Genomic DNA, 18,264 nt, shown 5'->3' with positions numbered 1-18,264 from the left:
GTTTCATTCAATTTTTTGTTCATTCCGAAATAAATAAGACGTATATTGAGAAGATACCTAACAAATTTACAGCATAAAAGCTTTAGAAAGATCCATCAACAGCAGTTAAGAGTGAAGGTGGCTTGAATAGGTATACACAGTGGCAAAATAAAGTAATTCTGTTCAATGCCATATTTCTAAATAATGGCAAATAAATTATATTTTTATTTTATTATGTTACGAAGAATTACTCCTTCTGAGCCTCACTTCTGAGTAGGGTGCTAAGATAAATGTCTGAACAAATGTGAGAAGATGCAAGGGAAGGGGGAGGACAGGAAAAAGAAAACTGCAAAACGAGGAGCTTCATAGCTTGCATATTATTAGGGCGATTAAATCAAAGAGATTAAGATGGGCAGAACTTGCAGTACGAATCGAGGAGATGAGATATATGTACATAATGTTAGCTGGAAAATCTACAGGGAAGAGACGACTTGGGATATTTATGCGTAAGTGGGAATAATATTGAAATTGCCCTTAAGTGAAATATGAGAGGGTGGAATTTAGTAACTGGCCTAGGATAAGTTCTAGCGGAGTACTTTCATTTATTCTGTAACCTGCTGGGAGAGTCAGTTTTTATGTTCCTTAGTGACCACGTATTGTTTAATATTTACTTTTTAGTTGCATTTCAAGACATTAATTCTATAAAAATACCAGACCCGTAATTTTTTTTACAAATGCTGTGCTGACGCAATGATTAAACGACACTGGGATGAAATTACATTTATATTCAGAAACGTGCGAGATTTAAAGTGATATGTTATAAATATTATAATTCAGTTCAGCATAATTTTTATAACGAATCGTCAGTTATGCATAAGCAAGGCTTAATATTGAACAGTTAGGTCATATACAATCTGCCCTGAAGTCTACAATTACTTTATATTTAAGAAACATATTCCTACATCGATTTGTACATTACAAGGTGATTTAGTAATTTGTCTCCATGTTTATTTTCGCAAATGGTATCTTACGTATTCAATGTATCAGTATTCTTCATGTGATGTATGCACATTTTTTTCCAACAAAAATTAATGTCACATTATTACATGCATACGCTATACACTTTCTGACAACTTTTCTATTATATTTACATTTTTATTTATCGTATAATATACTATGGTTAGTACGAACACAGTCAAAACGTGCATTTCAGACCTTCTGTATTCATACCACTTATTCCACAATTTTATTCTCATTTTCTTACCACTTTTCTTCCAGTTTCTTGTCATACTTTTATCGCTGTTATTGAGGACTTAATGTACCATTCATGGTAATCACACGAACAAAGCTGCCCCCTTCAGCAACACTGCACCTGTTTCAAGACACGGATAAGAAAATTACACATAAAAATGAGCATGCGATACGTGGGGTGGGAAGTGATGGAACAAACGAAATGGGATAACCCATTCGTCCGACATAAGCTGGAAGTATAGTTCATATTCTAACTTTGTACTTACGCGAATTTGAGGCAGGCCCATATTATTTGTTTCTTAGTTTCTTCATATATCCATTTTGCAAAAGTATGTCATTTAGCTTATCGTTCATTATTCCCTACACATTAGTGAACCTGAATTACTTACAAGTTATATCGTTTTCACGCGACTAATAATGTCTATGTTCTTTTATGTGTTCTATGATCTGAATGAGGCAATAATACTGTTCCTTTAAGAAGAAGAATTCCAACAATTTTTTATTGAAAATAAAATTGTAGGAATATGTGAAATGAAATACACAAAGAAGGAAAGAATCTAGCCTAACACTTTACACTGACATTAACATCTTGGTTAATTTGTTGGTATTCAATTGATTTTTTTTAGTTGCCTAAAATTTAGCTGTTTATTTCCACAAACTTTTTTCCGTCGTTGTTTGTTTAACATCGCCACATTTCCATTGCGTAGCACACATCTAGATTTTAAGAGTTCTTACAGTGGAGGCTTACCTCGACAACGCAATACCTTACCAGATCTTTCTTACCAAATTCCTATGAAGTACAGATACTTCCTAGATTGTTCCGCATTTAAATTCCATCATTATCTCCTATGTAGCAATACGAATGTTTGTACTGCACAAGAAATTCAGCTTTCTTGAGGTACTGTGAAATGCTTTTGATTGGCTGATAACAACTTGGAAGATAAAATTCTATTGTCTTTTCTTTCTACAAAGAAATCACCCTTCCGTTTGTTTAACTCACTCCTTATTCTGTATCTTATTCTCTTTGCCTTCTCTGATTCATCGTTCGCTCCTTTTCCTCGAGCCGGTACAAAACTTTATGAGCTGCAGAAGACGTGACTTAGCGTGAATAAGGCCAACAGTCTGTGTAGAAAATAAGGAGACTTGGTCTTGTTATAAAACAGCGTGTGGCTTGTTAGTTGAAAATGACTCAAAGTGCGATACAGAGGTTTCGGTACCTGAAATACTACGGTGGTTGAATCTAAGATGGGTTGTACATGTAGCATAGTTATGGTATTAAAAAGCCACGATTAGCTGAGGATATGGCAAGGAAGGCCATAAATACATGCGGAATTTTTATAGAACTACGTATTTCTTAGGAAACGTCTAAGTCAGGCCCACCGTACCTGTACCTCATGGGCAACATGTTGCCCGCGACACGATGTTATGTTACCCGTGGAGACATTTTAGCCCTATCCGTGGCAACGGCGCGGTAGAACGACGAAGCAATTGCACCCGTTTCCTGGCAAACTATGAAAGAAAATGAACCACGAATTCCATATTTCCAAGTGATCCAATGACAAATCCTCATTGTTAGAGGTTGTTCTTTGTCGGGATTAAAATAACTTTGTCGACGATTGTCAACGTGTATTGTTACGGGGGAGAGGGGTGTTTTCTAGTTTCTGATTTGCAGGTGTGCAGGCCCCAGCAGCGGCTTCTTTCTGATATTTTCATTGCCGGTCGTATTGTGCAAAAGATCACACCCAAGTTAAAATCATTGCAATAATATTTTAGAAAGGTTATGAGCTTTTTATTTATGGAGACATATATTGCACTGCTAATTCATTTTGTAAAAATGTGATACAAATAAACACACCCTAGCCTAGGTAGTGAATTGCATTTTTTTTTACAAATTTTTCACATTATCATCAACATATTTTTATTATATATTGTGTATAGAAAAATATGCAGATAGAAGTATATATATATATATATATATATATATATATATATATATATATATAATTATTCGTATACAGTCCACATTTTACGTATTGAACTTCATGTTGCCCGCATACATACCAAATTTTGCCGAAGTTGTCCCACAACAAAAAAGGTTGGGCAGGCGTGTTCTGAGTTTAAGATCGAGATGGCTGGAGCTGACTCTAGATCGTGTCCAATGGCGTACGTTAGTATTAGCAGTGTTAAACGTTTTGCTACCACAGTGTCAGACATTATAAAGCTAAAGGACTCTATCTCCCTTTGGATAACCAACTTATCGTTAATCAACGTACGTCTTATTTTCAGATATATTTTTTCTCTTATTTTTTTAAATTTCTACCAATGGCATTGACAGTAACTGACGTCCGATTATCTGTCCTGAAAATAGTTTTTTTTCTTTCAACTTAATTAGCGCGAACATTATGAAAAGGAACAGAATAGAAAGGCACTGGATCATGTCGGAATGCAGATTTTGGTATTAGTTTTACTGAAAATTCAAGCTATGTTACGACAGGAATATGTGGTAAATTAATTTAAAACTTTAGTCTGAAAATGTGAAGACGAAATCCCTTCTGAGAAGTATGTGTAAATGTGAGGACGTTATCAAATTCATTGGTAAGAAATAGAATTTGAAGTTTTGCACTGAATTAAACTGCTTAAGACAGAGTTCAGTGGCGGGCTTTTCTTAACGCGGCGAAGAATTATCGGATTCCATAAAAGTGGGGCATTCTTTTCGATTTTGACCAACTAGCAGTATCTTAAGACGGGCGTAATAATGATCAGTGCGGATGCTATTACATTTTAACACGACTTGACCTGTCTACATGCGGCCAGTGATCTTAGAATGAGCACAATGCATGGGTAAATCTCTCCAGTTTAAGAAAAAAACTTGTTAATGTGGTAAGTATGAGTGAATGATGGTCACGCGGTACAAGAATTCATGCAACCCTCGTGCAATTATGTAGGTCTATGAAGTCACAAAATTAGGTTCCTTAAGTTTAATTATAGTATCCACCTGGACCGTTTGTTCACGACGGACTTCTGCGAATGAAGGCTTTACTGATATATGAATGGAACAGTGCTAAATCATCATCCCTTTTGAACTTAATTAGAAATATCTTTGCTTTTGTTTTCCTTTGCACCTTTCTCAACATCCGTGAAATTATGTAGCTGTAGTCCCCCTCCAATTTTAATCTTGTATTTGAGAAAGACAAGAAAACGGAAACAATACCCTATCAAGCTGTAACATTAGGTATAGACTTCACCAAAATTAATGTTGCCTTTTAAGGAACACAAAACAACCGTGTTTCATATTTCTGCGCTAGGTGGTGTCACGTACAGGAAATAAGAACAATATTATAATGTATTATTTATTTATGTATAAATTTTAATAGAAATGTTTTATATTTTATTTTATGAAACAGGTTTGATTAGTTTATTATCGCAATTATTATACTGCACAGAATATACTTACATGAATTATATAGAGTTTGCATAGAAATGAAATAAAAGTTGCACAGATAAAATTGTATTTGTCTCTCCCGTATTGTTTAACCATTTAAAGCCCAGTGGTATAACTCTGTGTGCCACTTGCTTAAATAGTCGATAACTGTTCGTTTTGTTTTTGTGAATCTCGTACATTCATACTGTAAACGGAGATTATCTTCCTAAACAGCATTAACCAGTTGAGATTTGTAATGGTGATGTTGTGTTTTCTTCTTAAATGTTATGCAGACGAGCTTTGGCTTCAGACGGCTAATTTTTATTTTCCAAGGAATTCTGTTTAAAGTTGGAAAAATGAATAGTAATATAGTATGATATAACCAAAATTCTTAATAGCATTACTGAATACTGATGACAAACAAAAATTACTTAAAGAAATTAATATTTGAATTCATTTAAATAATACAAGATTACTATGTGTTAATATGAACATCATAATAAAAATGGCATTTTAGGGCCATAATATATTTGCTTAAAATTTATTGTAGCAATAAGTTGGGGATGGATAATTTTTATATTTGGGGTAAATTTTTGTACGATATTAAACTTTATGTTCCGATCCTAATTGCATCATTTTTAATATGTTTTTACCCATTGGGCAAATAAATACTATGTTTGATAATAAGATACATGTGAAGGTCCCTAGAAGAGTAATATATTTTTTTAAGCGGTGCTGGTATGTTATGTGTTTCACATACCTGTTATTAACTTAATTTTCACACAATTATCGTACATTAATATTTGTTATCAAAAAGGGATATCAAACGTTGCATTTCGACACTAAAAATAGCACAAACGAGCGAAAGACTTTTTCGCACATGTTATGTACAGCTGCGGGAATTAAAAGAACATGGGATTTTGGATCTCGGATTCAACTGGCTCATACACCGTTAATTCACCTTATGGCAGCGATTTGCAGGGGCGTTCGGAATGACTCATACTGTGTGTATGTGATAATATATGGTAATGTAATATTTCTGTGTTGACTATAGTTGTTAATGAAGTGATAGTAATTTACACAACGGAGAGCTCCAGTATAGTTTTGCCTACTTGCTGAAAATAACGCAGATCTGAATCAAAATAGCTTGCAGTTAAAATCGACCTTCTTGGGAAAATTAGAGTCGTTATGAATATGAATATTGGCAATTCTGTCTTACAATTTCGTTCCTGGCGTTAATTTTCTGAGCGTTTATTTTAATTCAAACGAATGAATTATTTTACAACGTGAAAGAAGTCCTACAAATGTACCGATTGAGTCAGCGAGGTTACATGACCGTAGCTGTGCATTGTGCTGTTCCGTTGTTTCTCACTCTAATTCTCACCAATATGTTGCGCTGCTAGTACAAGATGGCCGCCATATGTGTATTGAGTTGGGTTAATTTTGTGTAAAATTGCATTTCTGTGTTCTTGTACTACCATTTTTTGTGCTTGCGTCTTGGTGTATCTTCATCATAATCATCGTTTATTTTAATATATTATATTGTAGCTAGACTCTACTTGTTTCATTATTATAATCTTGATTGAAAATAGGCCGTGCCACTGTCTTTATTTTGCATGTGTCATTTCCAAACTGAAATTCTGGTTTGAAGAACAGTGTGACAAATTGTTGTTAAGGCAACGGGCACAAAATAAAAATGGATTCGTCTTCTGCTTGTTCTGTTAGTGAGAGTGACACCTGTTTCAGTCAGTGCAATGCAGGAACGTACAGTTTTAATTCATCCTATGACATCCATACCACAGCTGAAGCCAGTGAAATTCTTAGTAGAGTGTATCGTCCACACGGAACACTTGCTCGAACACTATACTACAAATATCTTGCAGATGAACGGCTACAAAGATATGATAGAAAAAAGGTAAAGTTCATTTAGCATCATATAGAATTAGTCTAATGTGCTTCTGCATAATTTTAATATTGAAATTTTCGTTTACATTTTGGAGCTGTTAATGCGTTTACATGTCTTCCCTAAAACCATTTATGTCCCTCAGATTTTGTGTCATGATCCTCAACTATTCAACTTGGATTGTTGGATTAGATTATTTACATTCTGAATATTGCTTATTACATACATAACATACACACACACATATAATTCAGTCTGAGAAATTAGATACAAATTATATATATTTTGTGCATGGAAATGTACTAACCATATCAACATTTGACCCTTGGGCTTCTTCCTGGATTGTAGGTGCATTTACTGTGTGATTTAGTATAATTAGTGTTTTGAAAGTAGAATTCCTCAGGTTATTTTATGGCATGGTTATGGATACACATGCATGTACAAAAGTACACAATATTCCAGTATGTGATGAGGGTTTATGTAGTACTAGTTAAGGTAATAATAGGAAAATATTTATGAATGTGTGTGATGCATGAATTATGAATGATTTCTCTTTATTGTTTATAGGTTTTGTGTTTTCATATAATTATTTTTTATTACATCATATAGAGTACGAGCAGAGATACCATATTCACTAAATTGGCTGGCTGTACAATGGATGGGAATGGGTTGATTCATTGTAGGCAGGAAGATTTTTGTCTTCATCATAACATTTTGATTTGCTTTAGGGGTTCACTGAACTTCTCTTCTATTTTTTAAAGTTGCTGGACTGTGGTGCTGGCTGTTCACCTCACTTTTGTGCCAAGGTCTGTAATTTGTTGAGCTTTACCTTCACATTACATATACACTTTAATGGCTTGATTCTTTAGATCAAAGGTAACTTTACCTTGCTTTACTTCAGGTAAAGCTGATGCCAGTCTTCTGAGACCACTCAAGTGCTGGGTAAGAGTCAGAGGAACAATTGAGTAGTGAAGTTGGACCTATCACATGCTTTAGAGATTGTGGCTGCAGTATGGAGAATTGGTGAAATAATGTGAAAATGGAAATGTTTGAAACATGAGTAGCTCCAGTGTTACTGTATCCACTATGAATCTCACATGGACCACATTGGATTGAGTCCTGCCATCTGTTGTGTGAAGTTGGAGTCTAGCTGCCTTAGCTCCTACTGTAACTGCATGGAGCAGTTCTTTGAATAATAATAATTACAGAGTTAATCAAGAAATTCACATCTTCTTATGGAACTCAAAGGTTTATTCCTATGTTCACAGAATCATGATGAAAATATTAGGAGACATGCTCCTCATTATGTAATTGTTTCCACTCCTTCATTAATTCATGCTTTTTAGGACCAAATTTTCTCCTTGGAAAAACAACAGTCTCTGTCTATGACAGATTTTCATACAGGTTAGTCATAGGATCATCTCTTCTTAAGGCATCTCTACTTCCTGTGTATAAATAATGGATATTAACTGTCAGTTATTTGTAAAGTGAGATGGTTGAAATGGAAAAGGAGATTATTATGAAATTTCAACAACTGACTAGAACATTTTACTGCCTTTGTATTGTTAATTTATATGCTACCATGGCCCTCTTTTTTTTACTGGACTGATATCATTGTAATTGTAACATTTAAATCCTGAAATCATTTCATCAAAGGAGGGAATAAAATATTTAAACTGAATGCTTTCCAAACACAGATTGTATTGTATGTAAGTTACACAAATTGTAGTTATGATTTTTATCTCAGTTTCTCTCTTGCCCTGTACTTATGGCTGATGGTAAATATTAGTATTTTATGTGTTCTCCCTCAAGTGATCCCTTGCATGATTTAGTAACAATATTTAAGTAATCACTACTGCGCCAAAGAATTTACTCAGCTCTGGTTTTTGAAGTTCATATACTTTGAACATTTTAAGTGTTTTCATATAAATTGTCAAGAATTTATATCAGTGAGTATGTCACTTTTTTACTTAATTTAGAAGAAGTTATGCTTTAAACTTGGAGTTTTTTGCTGTAAACATTGATTATACTGTAAGATTTGGGGTTTTCACAGCGGTGAGTATGAAGATTTCTGTCTTCTGGGTTGTTGCGCAGTGTAGTCTGGTAGATGTTTACCAACGTTTCAGAGGTCATACTGCCTCTGTCATCAGGGCGATTCATGTGTGTGTGAGACTGTTAGGTTACTGTTGTCTTATATTACTTTTATATTTTTGAAATATAAATTGAATTTATTTGAAAACAAAGTTTGTAGTGTGGCTCTGGTGACTAGGTGAAGGTGTCACATGTTGCATGTGTTTGGGCATGAAGAAAATATTCTGGGCGTTTGAAGATGAATAAAGGTCGAATTCAGCGGTATGCATTTTGTGGTCTGACAATTAACAAGCTGAATTCTTTATATTACAAAGGTCGGAGATAGATGAAACTAATTAAACCAACTAACACTGAAAATACAATCTGAAGGTTTATCACCATTTATAACTACATACGAAAGTCCAGCCTTGGACAATCCTGATCCAGTTCCATCCACTTCTGATCTTAGCAACTTCTCCTAATATCCAATTGAATATTATTATCCCATCTTCTCATTCTTCCATGTGAATATTTCCCAAGACGTTCTCCACCAAATTTCTGTAATTATTACTTGTAACCGCAAGTTTATTATTGCGTCCATGATTTGAATATCTAACAATTAGGATTTTTTATTCATGTGGTGATATAATATGCATATTTTTGCTAATAGCATACACTTAATTTGCAAACCAGTATTGCTGCAAAATAAGATTGAGACTTTGTAGTCTGTTATTTTGAATATGAACACCATATACTGTTTAATAATGATAAACCTATTGTGGGACTCTGTGGGGTGTATTATCACATGCCATTCTGAACATGTTCAGCCTTCTTGTGATGAATCATCATGCAAAGACCATTATATGTTGAACAAGTAACAGCTGTTCAAAACGTGGACCTAAACGTTATATTCAGTCACAGTGATTCATCAGTTTTTAGCAGAGTGTTTAAAAGTCACTCAGTAACTTTCATGTCTAGGCAAAGTAATTTATTGATTTACAAATCACTTGACTCACTGACTGATCTAGGAGTAGATTTGCATACTCAAAATAACTATTTGATTGACATCTTAATTGAATGATGAAAATGATATACGTATTAGCTTGTCATAAGTTTGACCTCAAGGGACCAGTACCACCCACGTAATATCTTGTTCATCATATCCACTTGAGATGGGCGAGGCATGTAGCGCGCATGGATGGGACAAGAGGTGTGCACCGGGTATTGGTTGGGAAGCCTGAGGGGAATAGACCACTGGGGAGACCTAGACGTAGATGGGAGGATAATGTCAGGCAGGATCTACGCAGATATGAGTTGAAGGAGACTGGATTTTGTTGGTCCAGGACAGGGTCCGGTGAAGGGCTTTTATTAATTCTGTGATGAACCTTCGGGTTCGGTAAGCCATCTAGTTAGTTAGTTATATCCACTTGAGCATCTTTTGTGACGTGATTGTTTTAACTGTTTCCACAGGCATTCAGTATGGGGGTTGGCAGGGAGTAACAGCCCCTCACCGTAAGAAATATGTGATCTCTTCTGAACTGTTCACAATTGATCATTCAGCATAGGCTACAGTTTATAACTTCTCCACCCACAAGAATACACATTCGTCTGCAGTGACTACAAAGAAAGTAATCCATTCCAGATTGTGAAGCACCCCGTTTAAAGCAAAGTGTGTTTAATATCCTACTACTACAGTTTCTAGTGTGTAAATTTATCCCTGACGTTGACTGAAGTCGATGTCATGAATATAGGTTTGTCAGGTAATGTTTTATCCATGTAGTCTTTATGTTGGTGCTTGAATTAATTTCAAGACAGTGTCAGATAATGACGCAATGCAACCCCAAACAGCACAGTTCCCATGCAGCTTCGTTATTGTCGGACTAAACATTGACTGATGGAGGCTTACACGGAGCTCAAAGTTTTCATTATGCTTATTACCACGTTGAACACAGTGCGCTACACTCTGCTTCAGTCGACTTGTCGAACACAGTGTGTCCCAAAATTCACACACACTGCTGTAGACATAACTGAAGCCGTTAAAACATATTCGTAGAAACTCTGCGACGTTTTTCACCGGAGTACAAAATGTTGCGAAAACGATTAACAGGCCGAAAGAGGATTGACGTATTTAATACAGTAGCATCAAGAAAGTACACCTGATATGCCTCTTGGACTGCTTCATATAACTAAATTTGAAAGTAATTTAATATTTAACGTTGCCTATTTTATTATATTTTAGTGTAAAACCGACTATATCCACGTTTGTCTGTTATTACTTTATATTTCTTTGTGATCTGTATTCGTAACGTCACTTAAATATATTAAGTTTGTTAGCCTTGTCAGAAGTTTAGTTTTCCTGTATTCATACATTCGTACAAGTGTTGGGAAGCAATAAATCAATTTAGTTTTCAGTTTGCTGATTTAATTTTGCATCAATGACTACTCATGTTCTTACGGGATGTGTAACAGTGGTTAGACCAAGAGGTGCCGACAATCAATTGCACAAGCAGGATTTGAGGTTCTCACGGCGGCGATTATGAAGGTGGCTGTCTTCTAATTGCAGCGCCTCGACCACCCTGATTATGGAGGCAGAAAGTACATCTGAAACGTTGGTAAACTCCTACCAGACCATACGGCGTTACAACCCAGAAGACAGCCATTTTCAGTTTTACTTTTGCAAACACTAATTTATCTTTGCTTTCATGCTCGTACACTATTTCTACGGTCTTGCGTCTACACGGCTGCTGTGGTCCAGGGCGGTCCAACTTTTGTCTTCGCTCGGGCCACAATAGTTTTCCTGTTGGACCCAAGGGCCAAGAAACCCCTCCTATCACCATGCTTGCATTTTCGTTATATTTAATAATACTTATTCATAAATGACAAATTACTGTTACATATGCTGAAATATAAATTTTATTTAAATGTGCACAAACTACTATAGAGTTGTATATTATTTTAAATTTGATCCTGCAACAGCTTGTATCTCTCTCAATTTTAAACTGGGAAACTTACACAAATTATTTGAACTCCGTTACTTTAACAGCTTGTATCTGATACAATAACAATTTGCACCAGTAGAACGTACATCTTAAGCTATCAAAGTCAGTGGCTTTAGTGAGAGCACTGAGCAGAATATTATACTACCAGTGACGGAATATCAACTTCGAAAAGTATGGGTTTACACTAGCTGGTAACAAATTAACAAATACTTTCGCGGGCCGGACACGGCCCGCGAGCTGCCAGACTGACCACGCTGCTGTAAACGATGGAGCGTGAAGCTCTTTACACTACAAAGACGATTTTATAGAACCAAACCAAGCGAGATAATTCTGAATTTTATTTGTTTTGCATTGCTGTATTGACAGTTGAGTTCAAAGGAGAAAAAAAAGCTCTAAGCCAGTGGACGTTATGGTGCGGACGAATCGAGTAAGACCAGTCAGTAATGAATAAAGTCTGATGATAGAGGCACCAAGTACCTCTTAAACGTCGGTAAACTTCTTACAAACTACACGTTGCTACATCCCAGGAGACAGTAATCTTTAGAAATCTGTCTTGAATGGGATTTGAAGCCACGATCCCAGTTCCAAGAGGTCGAGGTCCACGCCTCAGGCCTTGCGACCAATGTAGTATGCTATTTTTTATTTATTTATTTTTTATACGCTACAATAAAATTACCGAATTTGCTTCCAGTCAGCGTTAGCTGGCCCTGATGTTAATTTATTTAATGATGCTACATGGATCGAGATGAGAAAATATTTACAAGGGGAATTTTACATATTTTGAAAACTTGACTTTTATTTTCAATTTTAAGTAGTAGCTTAACTTACAATTTTCAGTTATAGTTTTTCTCTTTTCCTGTAGCTCCTGGTTTGATTCTTGCGTGAACTTTGTAAAGCGAATGACATGTAGTAGGCCTATAGTAGGATTTGCTTGCTTGTTGCACTGAGAATGCGTAAGAAAGGAAATCCTTTTATTAATGAAACACCAAAATTTCTGTTTGTTTGGTAAGTTTACGGTTAACGAATATATGAACTTTATAGACTTGCACGGGAAACAAAACTCGAGACTTGCTGAAGGCCTTACACATGGATTGTAGAACCCATCAGCTTCGTATCACCTAGCTACCGTCACCAATTGGAAATGACCTTTTTAACTACCTCCACTCCCCTGCCATTCTTCTTGAGTATTAATCGTGTTCACGCAAGCAGGACCAACTATACCAATATTTGTATTAAGCCCATTACTAAAACTACAATGAAAGTGAATAGATAATGGACTAAGGAACCAAGAAGCCTATCAAAACACCGGAAACAATTACCGATGAATGCTAAGGTTTCAACACACAGAGTTAATTTAAAGATGGAGTGTGTATAGGCCTACAGGTGTTCGGAAAGTTATGTGGGTGGTTTTACAGAAGTGTTAATCATTTTCAATAGCGTGTGCTTTTTGCTAATTAAAATTACTGTTTCCATTAAAATGAAATATTGTTTGGGGTTGTCCTTTATTGATTGGCTTCTAGAAACAATGTAGGATTTGAGGTTTTCACGGCGGTGAGTCTAAAGAAGGCTGTGTTCTACAAACAATGTTTCTAAAATGTAGTAGGTAGGTCTGTATTGATTTTGTTGTTATGACGGGTAGGACTGGAATTAGGTTTCCAATTAAATCACATATTACGGTTGCCTTCTAATGCCGTCGACATAAATCAGAATTGAACATCAATTGTGGTGGTTATTTTAGGAAAATCTGTGATTCGAATCTCGGCCGAAAGACCGGCTGTCTATACTGAGGTTTTTTGTGGTTTCCTCCAGTCCTTCCAGTCTTGTAAGCATAATATTCGTGAAGACCTGTGCCCCTTACATACAACACGTCGTCGAAAGTATCGTGCTGAGTTGATAACGCTGTGGAACTGATAAAATGTAGGTGTATCCATTTGTCAGTGTCTTCTCGGACTTCGGAATGCATGGCCCTATTCTGACCGAACTGTCACCATTTGATAATTCATGGCCTACCGAAAGTAACAAGTTCTTAAATTCTTTATTAGGTTATTTTACAACGCTGTGTCAAATGATTTGGTTACGTAGACACGGTAGGTCCAGAATATGAAGCACGAATTGTGTCAAAACACTTTGACATTCAGTGTCACCTTAGAAGTTTCCATTTTGAGCATAAAATTAGATTTTTTGACTCTTCCCATGTTGGTATAACTTATGTCTATTTTGTTCTCTTTGCCGATCATCATGAAGTATGTTGCTCTGAGGCTTTCATGACATGCCTTAGGTTTTGTAATACGTCCTTATTTAAAATTTAGAGGCTGCTGGCACCAAGGCCAAGTTGAGAATTTGCTTTATGATGGTAATTTCTGCACACATGGGAGATATGTCCTGAAATGGCGTTCTTTGCGTACATGTGACTTGTTTTCAAACTTTAGATTATTACCTGTTCTTTGTTTATGACCTTCACTTATTTTGCTATTTGGTTGCCTTTATTCCAATTGATCTATGGAGATTTGCCATATTCTTAACAACACGACAGCTCTTTTCTGAACGTACCGTAAAAGGTCGATGATTTCAGTACATAATAAGCTATAACAAGCCAGCGTTTTCCGTAAAATGATCGAGAATTCTCGCAACGTCCAAGAAACAGTAGCGAAAGTAATGAATGGAAAGACAATAATTTACGTTCTTCATTTGAGTTTCGCTGAAGGTGTAAGAGAGGTTCAGTAGCCTAGTTGGTTTGTTAGTGGTGACAGAAATTTGGCTTCAAAACATTTTTAGTCATTTCCGCCCTTTGTGTCTAAAATATATGATTAGCCGCTCTGTTGGGGTTTCATGTAACAGGTCAATATGGAGTATTCGTCTCGCAGAAGAGCTCCGTCTTGTTTCGTGAAGTGCGAAGAGAACGTACCGATCTTAGTTTCTTCTTTTTCGTCGAGGTTTTATTTCCATTTGGGTCTGCGAAGTCATCCCATTTATTCAATCTCGCAAGAGTATTAAGATCTTTGGAAGTGGGGGGGGGGGGGGGGGGGTTGAAGAACCTCTTTATTTTGTAAAGTGAGTAGGATGTAGATAATGTTATGGACCGGCAGAAACGGGGTGAAAAGGTGGAAGAAATAGTCCAGGGTGTTCCACAAACAGAAACAGAAAATACGTCGGATTTGTCCGCTCTTAAGACGCCACAGTTATCATATATGTGATTAATAATATTATGTTCAATTACAATATAACTTCCGCAGAACAAGTTATTTACGAAAAAGAAAACTAAATTCTGACGCAGAAACTTGTTCGCTTGCGTCAAATTCACTTGTGGCAATTTAGGGTTTTGAATTAAAAAGTTTTCGTTTAACTGTCGTAATTAGACCTAATGTTTTTTTTTGAGCAAGCTGCAATTTGCTTAAACACGAGGAAACTAATAATAGAAAGATGATTAAATAAAGGGAAGGCCCATACGCGTATGATGTATAGAGTTAAGGTGGAATAATATTAAGGGGTAATAGATGAAAAATGTGTGAATGGATTGGATTCAGCTTGCTCAGAATACAGTCGAATGGCGAGCTTTAGTGTAGCCTTTTGGTTTCCATGACCGAAAAGAATTTCTTAGCTGACCAAAAACTGTCATTTTCTCCAAAAAAAAGACGTTTAATCATGGAGTCAGTGCTTTATTGCCACTATCCCTTTTATAGCTCATTTTAAAGGCGTTTTTAAAAATACAAGCATTCGATTGTATGAGGTGTTTTAAGATCAAAACGTAGCATTTGAAGTTTCAGTATGTATGTGACTTATGTAAGAGATAAAATCTCAGCCATATAAATCTGTTTTAAATAAGCCATTTAGAAAGTGTACTGTAGCAAATCCCGTTCAGAGTAGCCTACTCGTTGAGCTTTCATCTTGTGGCCTGTTTTTTTTCCGCTCCCTTTTACGGTGCCAGTTAGCCTAAACCTGCTATACGTGCGATACGAAGGTTAAAGAGACTTACAAACGAGAAGAGATGAACGAATATGTACTTAGTAAGAGATACGCTGAGAAACTGCGTAAGGGAAATACAACTGCGTGTTTTATCTTCAAAAGGGTGCATGAGAGAAAATTTTGTTATTAAAAAGTTGGCGAGGTTCGTCAGGTTATTGAAGTGTGCCTGATATGTGTTGATCCGCTTAGTGGAAACTGTAATTTATTATGTTTCTGTGTATAATTTTCCTTTCCTTCTCCTTATCTTCGCCCAAGTTTGGAATTTCAAATCTCTTCACAGCCCCTACAGGTATTGCTATATCTGTATGAGATTTTAGGTTTTTACGGTGTTGGCAGTTCATATTGTGGTCTTCTGGGTTGTGACACCGTAGTCTTGTAGGTGGCAGCTACCTGCAATACAACACGGTGTTACAACCCAGCAGACCTCAGTGTGAATCAGCATTCCTGTATGATTCTGCTTGTCTATGCATCTTATTTTTATAATTTTATTATTAGTATTATTGTTCCTCCCATCTCAACAGTTTGCATAACACCCATGTTGTGTTTTTTATGGCACAGAATTGCGAAATACGTAAGTAGTGTTATATGATGTGAAGTCAGTATTACATTTTTAAAAAGTTTGTCGCCGTTAACGTGTAGGCGTACATGATGGCACTTATAGCGACAGTTTGCTTATGTATACATAAATTACGCTAAATGGTTACGATAGCGCCACACTTTGACCTTTCAAGAAATAAATTTACGTCCTTTTTCACCAAAATACACTTTACTACCTTTCGTTGTCGCCACTTATGTGATTAACAGGTTCGCCACTTTGGGTGAGTCGGTTTCTTCTTCTGCGTTTTGTTGTTGTTGTACAAAAACTACTACTGAAAGGGGGCATACACAACAAGAGACGGAAGTTTTGATATCGATATATCGATGGTTAGTCGTTGAATATTTAATTTATTTGCTTATAATTTTTATGGAGTAAATGTGAAATGTAGGTATTGTGACATACGAAAACACGAAATAGTCCCGTTGTCGATATTTGTAGAAACAGACGATTAGTTTTGTCATATTTGTCGGAATTTAGGCACACGTTATCATATATGTCCATAGTGACCGCACAAGTAGGTCTGTACCGAAACCTGAATAGCCCATATGTACGTAGATGAAGACATTTTCATTTTGCACACAACTGGAGAAACGCGAGAAGGGAAGAGAAAATACTTGATATAAAACCAGGTTCTCATCCAGAGCACGAATTGGGGGGAAAAAAGAGTTTGGGAGTTGGGGGTTCGGTAAGGAGGAGTTGTTTCGGGGTGTGGGGAACGGGGTTGTACTGTATAAGGCTTAGAGGGTGTCTCATCAGTTTCTTTTTCCGCTTGCAAATGTGTAGATTCATGAACTCATCCCCTGTACCACTGGCAGCATTTCCTTCGTTCGTTTCCATCCAATCATCCTCGCCTATAGTTCCTATGCTCCTACTTCTCTGCAGTGTATTTCTTTTTGGAGATATTCCTCCACCCTACCCCACCTTCTCACCCTTATAGCTCTACCCTTCTTTCTTCTCCTTCTCTGTGTTGAATCTGTTTATATAGTTCCCATTCTTGCGTGATATTGCTGCATTTTTAAGGAACGGTTTTGTATAAATACGCTATAGCAAGAAGGTAATGCAAGCCGATTTTCTTTAATGTGTAGCGGTGTAACTGGTGTAACTTTTATTGATGCTTTCGAGAGACAAAAGGAAATACCATGTAAATTAATCGATACCTACTGTTTTATCAGGATATATAGCATGATGAGAATGGACGTGTCTATAGCAAATATATTCCTGGCATAATCCTTTATTTGAAATAAAATCTGCACGGCGACATAATCTAAATATTTCATGGTCACCGTGCACGACTGTTACCTGATATTAGAATGTCTTTTTAAACATCAGTCATCTAACTGTTAAAAACGAAAACTGTATTTTTACTAGTTTTGATAATGAGACTGCTATAATATTCTTTATTGAAAGTTTAGGACGAAGTTTGTTTCTGAAATAAAAAGCTTCAGAAAATTTTGAAGCATTTGAGACAAATGTATATATAAGATGGCGGAGACTTTTCTTTATTGGTTCTCTCTTTTGATCTTTCTTTTATTTCTCTCTCATTCCTTCTTTTTATGGTTTTCGTGATTCAAACCAAGGACCTTCCCAATGCGGAGCTCATGCACCGTGACATGTTACTCGATCGGTAGTGTTCCAAAGGACGTGTAAGAGCAGCAACGAGTCTGTTGTATAATTTTATGTTTTCAGACTAAATTTGTAATTCGTTTTACCGTTTATTTCCCCCTCTTAGTAATCAGCCATTTTCATTTGCTTCCTCACCCCTCTGCCCAGTAATCTCCAGGGCAATGCATTCCGTTTCATGGGTCTCTAAACTTGCTTGTGCAGCTATCAGATTCAAACTAGTAACTGATTTAGTGTATGCTTCGTCTGCTTTCCTTACACAAGGGTTTCTTTGATGTGCTTCGGCGGAATTAAGTGAATAAGGGATGTAATATTCGAAAGCGGGGGTTGAATACATGTACACGCACGTGCCCTACGAAATGTATATATGACAGATTGATAAAGTAACAATTCTGCAGGAATTTGTATGATTTCAGTTGCAATAATCTGATATCAATTAATTTACATACAGGGACTTATT

The 18,264-nt window shown here is 36.2% G+C and overlaps 1 protein-coding gene across 4 annotated transcripts in view; it reads left to right on the top strand.

The window, feature by feature from the left end:
* Positions 1–6,055: 6,055 nt before the first annotated feature.
* The window catches only part of LOC110829107 (protein-L-histidine N-pros-methyltransferase), a 174,798-nt gene continuing 162,589 nt past the window's right edge, over positions 6,056–18,264 (top strand). For 3 of the 4 annotated variants that reach the window (XR_015536304.1, XM_087353319.1, XM_087353320.1), the window contains exons 1-2: positions 6,056–6,566; positions 7,316–7,360. Coding sequence is in view for 3 of the 4 variants with exons in the window: in XM_087353319.1 (XP_087209445.1) it covers positions 6,348–6,566; positions 7,316–7,360 (264 nt within the window). In the remaining variant the exon portion in view is untranslated. The remainder of the gene's footprint in view (positions 6,567–7,315; positions 7,361–18,264) is intronic. The other variant, XM_022062489.2, reaches the window with a different exon arrangement.

This window comes from Zootermopsis nevadensis, unplaced genomic scaffold (assembly GCF_977971745.1).
Source record: "Zootermopsis nevadensis isolate Lab colony 2312 unplaced genomic scaffold, Znev_1.0 Znev_ptg000022l, whole genome shotgun sequence".
Taxonomy (NCBI): Eukaryota; Metazoa; Arthropoda; class Insecta; order Blattodea; family Termopsidae; genus Zootermopsis; species Zootermopsis nevadensis.
This window is presented reverse-complemented; position numbering and strand designations above follow the sequence as displayed.